This window comes from Bufo bufo, chromosome 5 (assembly GCF_905171765.1).
Source record: "Bufo bufo chromosome 5, aBufBuf1.1, whole genome shotgun sequence".
NCBI lineage: Eukaryota > Metazoa > Chordata > Amphibia > Anura > Bufonidae > Bufo > Bufo bufo.
This window is the reverse complement of record NC_053393.1, coordinates 424,614,232-424,629,968: the sequence shown is the minus strand read 5'-3', so window position 1 is coordinate 424,629,968 and position 15,737 is coordinate 424,614,232. Positions and strand designations below refer to the sequence as shown.

The 15,737-nt window shown below is 44.0% G+C and overlaps 1 protein-coding gene across 1 annotated transcript in view; it reads right to left on the bottom strand.

The window, feature by feature from the left end:
• GPD1L (glycerol-3-phosphate dehydrogenase 1 like) overlaps positions 1–15,737 on the bottom strand; it is a 45,227-nt gene that overhangs the window by 18,083 nt on the left and 11,407 nt on the right. The window contains exons 3-5 of the mRNA XM_040433373.1: positions 8,755–8,895; positions 7,205–7,343; positions 1,425–1,537 (exon numbers count right to left, since the gene is read on the bottom strand). Of these exons, the coding sequence (XP_040289307.1) occupies positions 1,425–1,537; positions 7,205–7,343; positions 8,755–8,895 (393 nt within the window). The remainder of the gene's footprint in view (positions 1–1,424; positions 1,538–7,204; positions 7,344–8,754; positions 8,896–15,737) is intronic.

The following is a 15,737-nucleotide window of genomic DNA, read 5'->3' as shown; positions in this document are numbered from 1 at the left end:
ACCGGGTAATTGGATTGTTTGTGCAGTACACAAGTCTGTATGGGGAAGGGTGATGGCATTAGCAATCGCTTCTCCCCATACTCTGGCGGAGATCGGTACATGTAAATGCACCAGCCTCCTCCGCTAGCGATCCGCATATTGTCGGAAAGGAAAGCATGTGCACATTTGTTTTTGCAGGGTCCTCACAAGATACATTCGTGCCTGCGTGACACATTTTCATGTTAAGAAGTAGACAGACTTCACAAATGGTAGTCAGCAAAGAAAAAAATATAAAGCAAAACTGGTAAAACACTGAGGGCGTATGTGCATAATGAAGTGCGTGAGTCATGTCTGCCTGCAGAAACAGGAGTGGTGTCTGACTAAGGCTACTTTCACATCTGCGGCATGGAGATCTGACAAAAATGGCGAGATTCTCTGTCCGGACCCCGGTGGGTATTCTGTTTGCACCCGGCAGTGGCGATTTGGAGAACTCATGCACATGACCGTATTTTTGCTCCACATTCTTCTGCGCATCAGATGCGGCCACACAGGTGCTGTCCGTATCCGTGTATCTGTATGTCCATGCCTCCATCCCATTAGAAAAACGAAATAGGTCCCATACTAGTCCATTTTGCGGATAAGGATAGGACATTTCTATAGAAGGGGAAAAAGAAATAGGAGGCATGCACACACTTGTATCATGGTTTGCCGACAGCAAAACAAACCTGGTCGTGTGCATGAGGCCTTATCCAAACCATTCTGTTATCCTTGTATTTATCAGGAGTTGCATACTTGCCAGTGGACACAAATGCCCAGTCTCACCAACCAGATCCTTTTATACACCGGCAGTCAAGGGATTACAGCTGTTCTGCCAGCCAATCTGTTCAGTAGGAACATATCCAGTATATGCTAGCAATACATCATCACTATAGTTGGTAACCCTCTTTACAGGCGGCTTTCACATACAGTTTTTACTGGCATTTTTCCAGCACTTTTGCATTTTTGGTGGCATTTTTTGTAGTTGGCATCTTTTCGTCTTTCTGACTTCTTTTAAAAACACGCAGCATGCTGTAGCACTTCCAGGCATTTTCACATCATCTTCTCTATAGGGGGAAAACTCCATGAAGAAAATGCTACTGTTAAGATCAGGCATCCTCAAACTGCAGCCCTCCAGCTGTTGCAAAACTACAACTCCCAGCATGCCCGAACAGCCTACAGGTATCAGCCTACAGCAGGGCATTGTGGGAGTTGTAGTTATACAACAGCTGGAGGGCCGCAGGTTGAGGATGCCTGGTTAATATACATTTCTAAAAAACAAAAACAAAAAAGACCCCCACAAAAACACAGCAAAAGCCACAGGTGGCAAAAAAAGAAAGAGAAAAATAATGGCAGTTATTCTGGAGTTCCCCCCCCCCCCCACACACTTAGTTTCTAGTAGACATTACCTTTAAGGCACCACACAGTTCCACAGTATCAGCATCCTCCACTACATTAATACGGAAATTTGGGGTCTGTAAAAGTTCCTTGAACAGAAGCCCGTTTTCAATTACTTTACTTCCTGAACAAAGAAAAAGAAAACACCAATAAAACAGTTTTTAGCATCTCCTTTTCTATCGTGTTATACATTGCTGGAATAACATTTTATATTGCATGTTGGGATGCATATGTGTTCATGACGAGGCATTTTATAAAGTTTATCTGACTGGATACATCCCTAGCACTGTGCTAGCTGAGCTGCTCTTGCACCCAACATCGTTATTGGGGTGTACTTGTCATACATATATAGCAGATGTCAGGAAGGGGTTAATGGCACCATTTTAGTAGTTTAGACAATTTCGGAGGTGGTAATACCAATTATGTTTATTTTTTATTTTATGTTTTTAATATGATAAATTGGGAAAGGAAAGTTGTTTTTTATTTTTAGTATTTGGTTATATTTAAAGGTTATAGTAAGACAAAAATATAAACCCAGAGGAAGGGTGTATGTTAGGCTAGGTCTACACGACGACATTTGTGGTGCGACAATAAGTCGCGCGACAAATAGGGCGCAACATTTGTCGCGCAACATTTTGTTGCACCAATGTCGCGCGACAATTTTTATAATGGCAGTCTATGGTGTCGCACTGCAACATGCGACATGCTGCGACTGCGACGCAACAGTCGCAGAAAAATACATCTCGATGGATTTTCTGCGACTGTTGCGTCGCAGTCGCAGCATGTTGCATGTTGCAGTGCGACACCATAGACTGCCATTATAAAAATTGTCGCGCGACATTGGTGCAACAAAATGTCGCGCGACAAATGTCGTCGTGTAGACCTAGCCTAAGGCTACTTTCCGTCCTAGGGGCTCTATACCAGAAAATAACTGATCAGTTTTATCCCCATGCATTCTGAATGGAGAGCAATCCAGTTCAGTTCAGTCTTTTTGACTTTTTCAGGACGGAGATAATACCGCAGCATGCTGCGGTTTTATCTCCGACCAAAAAAACGGAACTTTTTCCATATAAATGTATTCGTGCTGGATCTGGCATTCAAATTGACGCATTGACGGATCGGTATTCTGGTCTGCACATGCGCAGACCTTTAAAAAATGTGAAAAAAATAAATACCGGATCCGTTTCGCCTGATGACAGCAAAAAAACGGATCCGGTATTGCAATGCATTTTTCTGACTGATCAGGCATTTTTCAGACTGATCAGGATCCTGATTGCATACAGTTTGCCTGATCAGGCAGGCAGTTCAGGCAACGGAACTTCCTGCCGGAATGAAACAACGCAAGTGTGAAAGTACACAACAGAGGTCTTCAAGAGCATCTGTCATCATGATACTGCATACTGCCTGGTAGGGTTGATCATGGTGAATTGAATCAACGAGTCTTGCGTTGCTGTAATCTGATGTTACAGTTGCAGCAAAATCTTTCCTTTCATTGGTATGCAAATGATATGCTCGGAGCACCTAGGGGCTAACTTAGCCCCTAGGAGCACTGCTTCACTTCCTCTCATGGCCTGATTGACCGGGCCAGGAATCCCACTGTGTGAATGCCTGGCCCTGAAACCCCTTCTTAGGAGGCTCCCCCGCTTAGGTTCTGGACTGTGCAAGCGCTAATAACGTCATTCTCCTCCCACAAGAAAAGACGGTCAACTTGACTGATTTAGAAGTGAAGCCGAAAGTCATCTCTTCTGGGAAAAGACTGCTGTCATTGATGCTTGCGCAGTGCAGATCTCAGAGGGCAGAGCCTCCTCTTGATTTCAGGAGGTGCTCCCTGCTCTGAGATCTGTACTGCGCAAATGCCAATGATGTCCTGAGACTGATATCATCACTGCTTGCATAGCACAGATCTCAGTGAGTTGAGCCTCCTAAGATCAAATATGCATAAGCTGATTAAATCGCACCAGTGCAAGTGTGAGGTTTCAGTCAATCAAGCTATTAGGTGAAGTGGTGCTCCGAGGAGCTAAGTCAGCCCCTCAGTGCTCCAAGCACCTCATTTGATTAAGAATACATGAAAACATTCGGATGCAGCCCTCCATCCGAATGTAGCAATAGAGGGCTCATTTAACTCACCAAGATCAACCCTACCAACAAGTATGCCTGGTTTAATAGGGTTGATCATGACGACAGATGCTCTTTAACATGGCATACTGCACACAGGTGATGTACAGTTACACTTTCACATAAAAGGTGTTAATATAGAAGAAAGAGGTCTACAACAGTAAACATAATATAATGTCCTTCTTAACTATACCCTTTGGCTAGAAGATTCACTGGTAATGTAGCCAAAGGATGCAAGCCTAATTAAAGGAGAAAAAAAAAAACTGAATTCTGAAGACCGGTAACATTAATAACTAAATCTCCTCTTCGATATATAGGCCAAAGATCGGACAAAAGAACATTTGTTACTAAGCATTGCCCTGTGTAAAGACTCCCTGCTATCAGCAGACAAACAAGCAAATGCTGGTATGTCATTGATCACATCTTTTAAGTGGGCATAAAAGTCATCTGTTGGCAGTACATCGCCCCATGAAACCTGGGATGTGCTGCTGGCAGTATGCAAACTGTATGTGCCTGAGGGACTGTTCGGTCACATACTGCACTGATGATTGGTATTCATTTAGCTCCAGTTATATAGCAATCAACCTCCTATAACAACGATCAACACTAGTTTAGCTCCATTTACATAAAGCAACCATCGGCCCTGTATGCAGCCAAATAATTCTTAGTATATTCTCTGAGGCACATACCGTTTCATTACCGTCTGCAGCACATCAATGATTTTTATGCTTGCGTAAATGAGGAGACCTGCTAACAAAAAAGCTGATCACTGAGCATGGTCAAACAGAGCAATGCCCAGTACTAGATATGAGAGCCAATCAACTTGGAATTCCCCCCCAATTTCTTTTCTAACAAACCCAAATTTCTTGTAGAGAGAGAGTGAAGCATAATAACCAACTGAAAATAAGACATGTAAGTCAGTTCTCTTTCCAAAGGTCAAGCGTACTAGATTTCCCAGTATTAATTCTTCTCAGAATAAAACATGCAAGCCAGTTCTCCTTCCAATAGGACAAGAGTACAGAGACAAAATTGCCTTGGTTAGCTGGGTGGCCTTGTGGTGCTCTCTCTCATTAGGGAGACCAACAAGTACACACTAGGAGTATTGTAGTCCAGCCACCGATGTTCTGCCTTTCTGGAAACTGTATATGCAAATTTAAGTATCTTACATCTGCTGGCATAGATACAACACCTATAAAAAATATTCACAAGGTATCTTAGTATAATAAAATATCAAACTTTATTTCATAATCTGCAAAACAATAGACAGGCTTAGTGTTCTTTTCATTTTGGAAGGAATGCTAATTTGCATACGTTTGGTTTTCTCTGAAAGATATTCAAATTAGCTTTCCTTCCAAAAAGAAAAGAACACTAAGCCAACAGATGTAAGATACCGTAATTAAAATTGCATATATTTCACGTTCACTCAAGTTAACTCCTCTGCACTACATTTATTCTCCCAATTAGCAGCCTGTGCAAAATGGCCTTTAATGGTAATAAAAAAATTAAAAAATTCTGACATGTTAAAAAGGTTTGATTGATGGCCTGTCTCATCTAACCAGGACAGTCAATCACAGCCAAAAGGAGTACAAGCACTTGGCTGAATGTTCCTGCATCTTAATTTCAGTGATCATGTGGAGGGGGGGGGTTGCGGGGAGTCATAGCACCCAGACCCAACCAACCCAAACTTCTGTCATGTATGATATGTCCAAACTTTTTTGAAATTGACAATTTTTGGCAAATCTTTATAGCAAATGTGTCAACAGCTGACTTTATATTTAATTCGCTTCCTACAAAATTACAAATTTGAAGGGTCTTCAGAAAAGATGCCCTGCTCTCACATGTGTACCAAAGCTGGATGGCCGCATCTCACGATTTTGTCTCTGTCTGTGCAAATACCATTCATGGATATTAATTAGCTTCTTACGGTTACTTTTCTCTGACCCATAAGCCATACTTATCTTACAATCCGCAGAACATTCACTTAACACATATCAGAGAGGAAGGGCACAATTATAATGCTCACTGAACATGCAGCAGAAAGAGATAAGAGCCCATGCTTTCAGATACATCAACTACCTAGAAAAGGTCTTAATGACCACCATAATATACATATTAATATACCCAAGTAGATTTTATGGGTGTCACATTATTACCTGATCTCCAAAGCATGAAATTGGATAGCTAGAACATTATGTCTCAGATTTGTCGCCTTTCGAGACATTAGGATGAGATATAATAAAATTATGCATGGCCAAACGAAGACCCTGTGTCTGATGGTGTAGAGTATAATCTCTTGATTAGATATAAATAGCTTCTTATTCTGTCTGCTGGGTGATATAGTTTAAGGTTTTACATAATTTGGAAATGTCTTTTTTATTAGCCGTTAAAAAAATACAGAAATTGTGCTTTATTCAGAGAAGTTCTGCGGTTACTGAGGAGACCTGGTTGAAGGAAAAATGGCAAGTATCATATCTATATGGTTGTGGGGCCATCGATAAGGTTAATAACCAGCACAAAGTATTCTGATGTAAAGCACCACATATAAAAAGAAAACCCTATTCTTCTTTCTAGATAAAACAGGTCTCTAAACAGTTTCTAATATCTAATTGTCCTTACAACATGGGTCGCTAATAGGCCGAGCAAGGATTCAGAACTCATGATCACTGCCCTCTATAAACATGGCAGCAATCTGCCAACAAACAAGGAAACTCATTTGTCGGGTGAACACTGCTTTTTTGCAGATCTAAAAAACATCATTGTCAGCAGCACATCACCTCTTGTGTTCACAGGATGTGCTGGAGACAATATGCAAAATGAATGTAAAGTTTCACCCTAGCGTTTACAGATCCCGACCGGAAAAGCCTGCCAGAATGCCGTCCGGCCCCATTAACTATAATGGGGTCCAACGGTGAAGCAGCCAAAACCCTGCGTGCAGCGGTTTGTGTCCGGCCAATTCCCGACATTCTATGCCGTAAGGCAGTGTGAATCCGGCTTAGTGTTTGTCCCCCATAGACATGCATCGGGCCATGTAAAAACAAAGTCCTTTACTGGTGCGCAGATCAACTTGTTAGATCGTCAATTAGCACTCAGTGTGACCAACCATTGTACCCCCTTTGTCAGGACATTTAGCATGACAAAGGGGGTATCATAACTATTATAGTGGGCAACAGGTTACGTTTCCCCAAATGACAGAATCAAATGATCCCGGCTAACCCCCTTGACTATAATGAGGTCCCCCTGGTTTCTGTCAGATAGCTTAACATTTTGAATGGAATCTACGAGAGCTGCAGCTTGTTCAAGCTACATCAAGCATACCGCCATATATTCCAAGGGGCTGTTCTTGGTACTCCAGCTCAATTCCGTTGACCAGAATGGGACAGAGCTGCTGACCAATGGAAGAGGCTGCAAAGATCACCTGAACATCACGGCCTCATCAAACAGCTGAACAGGTGAGGGTGCTGGGAGTCATATCCCCACTACCCTCAGGACAGGTCATCCATATTTCAGTTGTAGACAACCCCTTGAAATACTTATTAAATAAGTCATACAAGAAACCGTGTTCACAAATCTAATGCATCATCGACTGTATCACACAACCTGAGCTATTTTATCTTGCCTCATATATAGAAATATAACAGCGAGCTTTACATCATATAAGTTTCCATAGATACGTTACCTATGGTTGTCTCACAGAACTTTTCTGCTGCCACTTCATTTGCAATGTTGGCTCCCATCAGCACACTGATATCAATGCCCATTTTCTCCCGAATAATGTCAGAAATCAACTTCAGCCCCTCGGGCCCTTCATCTATGCCCTGAGGACAAGCAGAGCAAGTGTCAAATCATGTGGATCCACAACTACTGGCAGGTTCTGTATTTTAGCCTGTATTTTCTACTACAAGTAAAAAAAATTGGTATTGAGGATGGGATTTAAGAGGAAACACTATACATTGTCTTCTACATAATACTTCAAAACTGCTGAAAGGATTATGGTCCATAGCCCAAAGTCCCCCCCCCCCCCCCCAAATTTGACATGTATTTAACAGAGGATTAAAAGAATGGCTAATAATTGGAACTCTGCGGCTTTTTCAGAGGCATGGCCAAAAATCTGGGCAGTTTAGTCCAAAGCAAGTGAATGGGGTTGCAAATATCTCACTCATTTGAACTAGATGAGGAAGGTTAGCGGATATGGTTTCCTGAACTTGCCATTATAGGTCTGTCTGCAGTTTTGACCACGTTAATCTGTTAACAGCACTAGGTAGGAGCTGGGCAAACATTCCTTTTGTGGAATTTTTATCATCAGGAGTGGTGAGAATATGAAGTTTTATACTCCTATTGCAAGAGCTTCGTATGGGGCCTTACTGTGACAAGCTCTATGCACTGAATAGCAGCTGTAGGGGACTCCAGGTTGAATGCTACAGCTCTCACTTGGATTTGGGTAGGGGGTTGTAAAGCAGTTCAATGCAGAGAGCACTTCTCAGTGAAACTGTCTCCTGAGCATTTGAGGAGCAGAATAAAAGTTTATATTCTAACTGCTTACAATGAGAAAAGCTTCAGAAATCTGTGGATTTCCTGCTCTCACCAGCACCTACCTAGTGCGGTAAACAGTTTAGCATGATCAAAACTGCTGACAGACTCTAGCCTTCAAAAATAGTTAAAATAGCAATCTGTTGTCCAGTGCAACTTGAACATGGGAGCTAATCACTGGCAACTGTGTGACACTTTAATTGCTACTACCAGGATGAAACATAACATAGTGCCAGAAGAGATGCCATCCATCACTTTGCAATGTCAACTAAAGGTAATTTTTCACAACTTTGTTTTATTCATTAGAAGCCATTTTAACTTTATTTTTGGGAGTCAAAACCTGATAGATGATGCACATCACCTTTTTCATTAAAGGGTCACTGAGTGTTGATAAAACTTTTGATCTGTTATAGACACGTCAAAAGTTTTGACCGGTGAGGGGGGGGGGGGGGGGGGTCTTAGTGTTGAGACCCCCCTAGTCACCAAAACGAGGACAGAGAAGAGCGGATATGTTGAACGCTCTCTCCTCGATGCAGGGGATGGAATCTAGACAAACGGACCCATAGAGGTTTATTGAGTCAGTCTCGCTTCCTCTCCTCACTATAGCAATCGGTGTGGGTCTCGGCACTCAGATGACAACTGATCAATACAAAAAAATTAAGAAATTCTTTAACCTTAAATAATCTAATAAAGCGTCACCTTGATGAGTGTTATCCCAAGGGCCTTCGAGTGGACTTTCCCGGAGATTTCATGGCAGATTTTGTGTATGAACTGGTGAGGAATGACAAACACCAGGAGGTCTGCATCTTTCACTGCATCACTCAGGTTTGGAACAGCAACCTACACAACGTAAAATAATCATGCAACAGTTACACAAGGCTGGAAAACATCCCTCATTCTGCTACAAGCTAGATGGTCATACAGGACAATAAGAGCTCATTACGTTTTATTACCACAAGGATTCTCACCACTCAACTGGGATTTCAAGGGGTTTGTCCTACAATTTTCTTGATATATTGATTTTTGTCCCATCCCCCCACAAAAAAAAAAGATCTTTACTCTGATATCCACATCTGATATCCAAATTAGCTTAAAGAGGACCTTTCACCGATCATGACAATGTGAACTAAGTATACAGACATGGAGAGCGGCGCCCGGGGATCTCACTGCACTGCACTGCGCCGCTCCGTTCTCCCGCTATGTCCTGCGGTATCTTCGGTCACAAAGTTATGGTAGGCGGAGTCTGCCCTTGTTCTGCTGTAGCACTGGCCAATCGCATTGCAGAGCTCACAGCCTGGGAGAAAAGAACCTCCCAGGCTGTGAGCTCTGCGCTGTGATTGGCCAGCGCTACAGCAGAACAAGGGCTGACTCCGCCTACCATAACTTAGTGACTGAAATCTCCGCCTACTATAACTTACTGAGCGAAGATACCGGAGGGCATAGCGGGAGAACGGAGCCACGCCCAGGGATAATAGTAAGTGCAGTGAGATCCCCGGGCGCTGCTCTACATGTCTGTATAGTTAGTTCACATTGTCATAAATCGGTGAAAGGTCCTCTTTAAAGGGAACCTGTCACCGGGATTTTGTGTATAGAGCTGAGGACATGGGTTGCTAGATGGCCGCTAGCCCATCCGCAATACCCAGTCCCCATAGCTCTGTGTGCTTTTATTGTGTTAAAAAAACGCTTTGATCCATATGCAAATTAACCTGAGATGAGTCCTGTCCCTGAGAGGAGTCCAGCGTGAAGGAGCCCAGCACCACCCAGCATCCTCAGAATCTCCTCCTTGCTCCCCGACATCAAAGCTAGAGCGCCGTAATCTCGCGATGCGTGAGCTAGCGCATGCACAGTGTCGTCATAGTGTTCTTTCCCTGTGCGGGCATCAGCCTCAAAGAATGAACTGCGCATGCGCTAGCTCGCACATCATGAGATTACGGCACTCTAGCTTTCTGACGTCGGGGAGCAAGGAGGAGATTCTGAGGATGTGGGGCGGTGCTGGGCTCCTTCACGCTGCACTCATCTCAGGTTAATTTGCATATGTATCAAATCATTTTTTTTTACACAATAAAAGCACACAGAGCTATGGGGACTGGGTATTGCGGATGGGCTAGCGGCCATCTAGCAACCCATGTCCTCAGCTCTATACACAAAATCCCGCTGACAGGTTCCCTTTAAAAGAACCCAAGGGGCATCATAGCCCAGCTACTCCCATCAGGGGGCTGCTCCTCCCATCTTCAGTACACCTCCCTAGACTCAGTTTGTGTCTGCACCATTTGCTCCTTTCTGTGGGCATTGGTGTCATCAAATGGGGTGCATATGTGCTGGAAGGGATGATGTCGCCAATGCCCACAGAAGGAGCAGGCGCAAACAGATGGGCGATATGTGCCTGCGCAAGATTTCAAGCTCTGGGTTTCTCACGTCAGGAGCAGAGGGAGGTGGAGAGAAGATGAAGACTGGAGGAGCAGGCCTCGATCCTAATAGCAGTGGGACTGCCCCTTGGGCTCTCTTCAGTTGATTTGCTTATCAGACTAAAGCTCTTTTTCAGGGGTTAACAAAGATCGATATAACCAACAAAAAGGTATGTCTGTAATGCAATAAATATGATCTACAGGGCTCTGGGAGCGAGTTAAAACAGTGACAGATTCCCTTTCCCTTTAATGTTTTTTCAGCACTTGAGAAAATTGATGACCTAACCTTAAAGGGGTTATTCATTCCCCCCCCTCCCCCCCCAGGCCCATTGCACGGTCACCGCTGCATCTCCCTGTCGCTCGAATCTAAACATCCGGCGACGGGGAGCAGCCAATAGCAGGCCGCGACGGGGACGAGCCTACCTAGCGTCTCCCACGTGAACAGGTAAGTATAATCTATACGAGGGGGCCGGGCATCGGATAACCCATTTAAGGGGGTGTATAAAAAAAAATAAAAAAATAATAAAAATAAAACAAACACTCACCTTGTTGGATTGTTGGGTCATCCTAGTTCCTGTGGCGCAGGCGCCCCACTGTGCTGGAAGCGTGACTTGCTGTCTACATGAACATCACCGCTGTCATCTGTGGAAATGTGTGCATGGCCGCTGAGCCTGCACATGTCACTGAGGCCACGGATTAGGCTACTTTCACACTAGCGTTTTTGCAGCAAAAACGCTTCCGTTACTGAAAATACAACCATCTGCATCCGTTATGAACGGATCCGGTTGTATTATCTTTAAGATTGCCAATACAGATCCGTCATGAACTTCACTGAAAGTCAATGGAGGACAGATCCGGTTTCTATTGTGTCAGAGAAAACAGATCCGTCCCCATTGACTTGCATTGGGGGTCATGCCAGATCCGTCTTGCTCCGCATCCCAGGACAGAAAGCAAACTACAACATGTTGCGGTTTGCTCTCCGGTATTGGAACGCAACTAAACGGAACGGAATGCATTTTGGAGCATTCCATTCTGTTCAGTTTTGTCCCCATTGACAATAATTGGGGACAAAACTGAAACGTTTTTTTCCGGTAGAGACCCTATGATGGATCTCCATACCGGAAAATATTAACGCTAGTGTGAAAGTAGCCTTAGCCAGCAGTGTTGATCTGCATGTGGACAGATATAAACCACAGGAACCAGGACAACCCAACCAGTGTTTTTTTTTTTTTTTTTACCATAATATTTTTTTCTAGACAACGCCTTTACATTTTGGATATTTTAAAGTCAAAACAGCAAAAACTGTCACAAAATTAAAAAACAACTCGGATAACAAACTCATGCAAAAAAAATCAGGTAAAACAACTCAACTTTGTAAGACGCCGTGGTAGGCAGCAGGGGTGGATGAGGTATCCGGGCAGAGCATGTGCAGCTCCATACGCCGACTTCTGTCATGTAAAGGAGCCCTATTATACTTTAGGGTTTTTTTTTCTTTCTGATTTGGTTTACAAATATTGATGCAAAATATTGCGAGTGACCTTAGGCCTCCCCCACACTCACTTCTCTGAGCAGTTTTCTGGCATGTAAAAAACACACCATGAATTTCATGCATTTAAAAAAAAATCTAAAAACATTTAGACTTTTTATTCAGATATTTTAAATGCATTTTCTCATGCATTTCTTAATTTCTATAAAAAATTGCCTATGGAGCATACTGCGATTTGATTAACCAAAAAAATAAATGAATGGCGCTGACACAAATAATGCACCAAAAGTGTGTAAAAACTCCGCTAACACCATCCGGCCACAGCAATAATAATAAATAAATAAATAAAACTCCCAGGAAAAAAATACACAAAACACTATGGGGGGAGACTTATTAAGATTGGCGCTTTCTACGCTGGTCTTGATATCCCCTGAACAGCCGGAGGATGTGCCTAAGTTATGAAGAGTTGCACACCTCACTATAAATTAGGTGCATCCTCTGGCAGCCAGTGCACCTAAACAAAAATCTATGACAGCTGACGTAGATTTCTGGCTTCATTTGCACCAGAAAACGGGTGTAAGTGAAAACAAGTTTGTGTTGGTTGTTGGCCATGTCCCATTCCCGCCCTTGCCATGCCCCATTTTGGAAAAGTGGCGAGCGCAGCATAAAAAGAGAGTCGCAGTTAAAAAGTCGCAAACACAGGGGGAGATTTATCAAACTGGTTGTAAAGGAAAACTGGCTTAGTTGCCCATAGCAACCAAAAAGATTCCACCTTTCATTTTCCAAAGGAACTCCGCAAAATGAAAGGTGGAATCTGATTGGTTGCTATGGGCAACTAAGCCTTTTTCCTTTCCACCAGTTCTGATAAATCGACAGCATAGTTTGAGAATTTAGAACACCACTTTTCAGGCACAAGAGAGATCATATATCAGAGTGAATGACGGACGTTTATCAAGACTGGCGCATCCATATGCCAGTCCTTATCTCCCTGCACTGGTGTGAGATGCACCTAATCTATTAAAGAAGAACTCCTGCAAAAAAAAATATTCTCTGACCTACTAGAAAGACACATGTTGTAATCTGTAGTGAAGGTATTCTTCTTACCAGTGTCTGCATTTTTTAGTTATCCCCTCTATTCTGCTTCTCAGCTGTGTCATGTGACCAGCAATCAGACCTTCCAAATAACACAGCATCTTCTGTGTTGTGGACAGGAAGTCAGTTTCTCTATGTATTCCTATAGGAGCCTCACTCTCAGTCTCATAGGAATGAGAAGAGAAGTAACTGACTTCCTGTCCTGTGTCAGTTGGAGATCAGAGAGTTCGTCATATAACACAGCTGAGAGTCAGAAGGAAGGTTATAACTCACAAATACAGTCACTGATGAGAAGATTACATTGAAAACAGTTTACATCATGTACCTTTCTAACAGGTCAGAGAATAGATATTTTTGCGGGAGTTCTTCTTTAAGAGGCAAATGCCTCTTAACAGATCAGGTGCATCTCTACCCTGCCGTGCGCCAGAAACGGAAGTCTACATCAGCTACAGGCTGGGGGTAGATTTCAGTTATAACTTCTGCCACTTTCTGGTGAAAGTGGTGGGACCCTGGACATTAGGGAAGGATCCACATGGGATTAAGGTCATCCCTAGGTGGTTTATGCTATTAGTTTTGGTGGGAATTTTTCCCGCATTTTTTACTATTGCCGTGTCCGGGCAGATTGCCTGGGATGGCAACATGGTTTTCATTGGGTCGCCACCGTCTGGGTAATTCTGCCCTGCGGAGGCAACCCTTATTTTATTGGCTGATATTTTAAGCCAATGGATACCTTTGTTTGTGTTGTCAAGACTGATTGGCTGGTCGGGTTGAGCTGGTGCGGATAAATATGTGGGTGCAGGTGAAGCTGGGGTCCGTTCCCTGATCTGTGAAGGAAGAAGCATCACTGCTGAAGACCGCCCCCCTGTCTGATGGATGTGCTGATTGCTGAGATGAGGAGAAGAGCGGGCGTCTCGGAGGATGAATGGCTGGAGTCTTGCCTGAGGGAGCTGTCTGCGCCTGGCCCTGCACTTCCTGAAACAGACAATGTTGAAGTGAGGACTGTGGCATCTCCTTTAGGTGAGCGGTGCTCTGTGCGCCAGAAGAGACGTCGCCGAGTTTTTTCTCCCTCCCCTCCTAGGCGTCTGCAGTCACTGGAGCGGCGTGTGACACCTTCCTCCAGACGCAGGGATGTTAGAGATCGCCGGGATACAGCTGGCCCACAGCCAGTACGCAGGGAGGCAGAGCAGGCTGGCTTACCTGTGCGATGTCCCTCAGCTCCTGGAGTTGTCCCTCGGTCCTCTTCTGTTCTGTCTCATCTGCCTCCGGAACCGGAAGCTGTTTGTGTTCCTGTGTTTGCATCATCTTCGCAGGCTGTGTCCTCTGGTGGTCAAGGGGAGCAACTGCATCTAGAAGAAAAATTTTCTATTAATGAATCAGTGTCCAGCAGCAGGTTCTTCCTTTAAACCTTTAGCTTCCGGTGTTTTTTCACAAGTGGAGCCTCTGAATGCCGTACAATCGTCTGGTCCGGTGAGCAATCTACTGCGGGGGGCAATGTTGAATAATGATGCCATGCATGTTGTTCCTATGCCCCTAGCCCTCAACCAATGGGATCACCGGCTGGTTCGTCCTCGGTGGTGGCATCAAACTCGGCAGGAGGGACGGCGTCATTGCAACAGGGTGAGTTGCCAGCTGTTTCTTCGCTTGTACCTCTGTTATCGCAGGTTTTAAATGCCTTACAAGGTTTGCCTATGGCTCCTCAGTCGGTGTCTGCCCCCTTCCCTGTTACCGGTTCTGCTCTGTTTCCGCGGCCGATTGATGTACCTGCGGCATGGCGTCCAGCGGGTCCGGGTGGACAGGGATTGGATGTTGCAGGGACGGACGAGGCTATTCCTACGCCGCCTGTTAGGGCGAAGGGAGTCCCAGAGACGTGTTACAAGGAAGCGGTTGGGTTTCCATTTAGCTGCATCGGTTAAGGAGAAGATTTATAATAATGAATATGTCGATATCTTGTCCCTTTTGCCGGCTTCAAAGGATTTTGTTGTGAAGCCGGAGAAGGGAGAAGATAAGCTGGGTTTGGATGACCGCAAGCGGCCTGTGGTGCGGTCATTCAATAGCTGGCTGCAAGCATTTTGTATATTCGCTAGAGTTTTAGGTGAGCGTAGGCCCGAATTTTGTTCAGGGCTGTTTCAGCATCATAAAATTGTTTTGGAGGCATATAAAAAAAATTCCGGTTTAGGTTGGTATTTTTATGATGAGGGTTTCCGTCAGAAATTAGCTGTTTATCCGTCAGTGCGCTGGGGAGTTAAAGATGTGGGCCTTTGGCTGAATTGTTAATTAATGGTTTTCAGGATGGGTTTGTAATACCAGGTTTTTCAGGTTCAGGTTGTTCGGTGGTTAGAAAACTTTTGTCTGTTTGTCAGTTCCCTAATGTAGCTGTAGATAAAGTGGTTAATGAGTTGTCCTTAGGTAGAGCAGCTGGCCCTTTTGTTTACCCCCCTTTTGGAAATTTTCCTAAGAAGGAGCCTAACTCTTTTAGGCTCATTCACCATTTGTCGTTTCCGCTTGGTTCGTCTTTGAATGACGAGATTGATAAGAGTTTGGCATCAGTGTCCTATGCTTCTTTTGATTACGCCATTAGCTTGATTAAAGATTTTGGGTCTGGCTCTTTATTGGCTAAGGCGGACATAAAATCTGCTTTTCGTTTGTTGCCGGTTCATCCGGTCGGTTTTAATTCACTAGATTTTTGTCTTTTTGGTTTT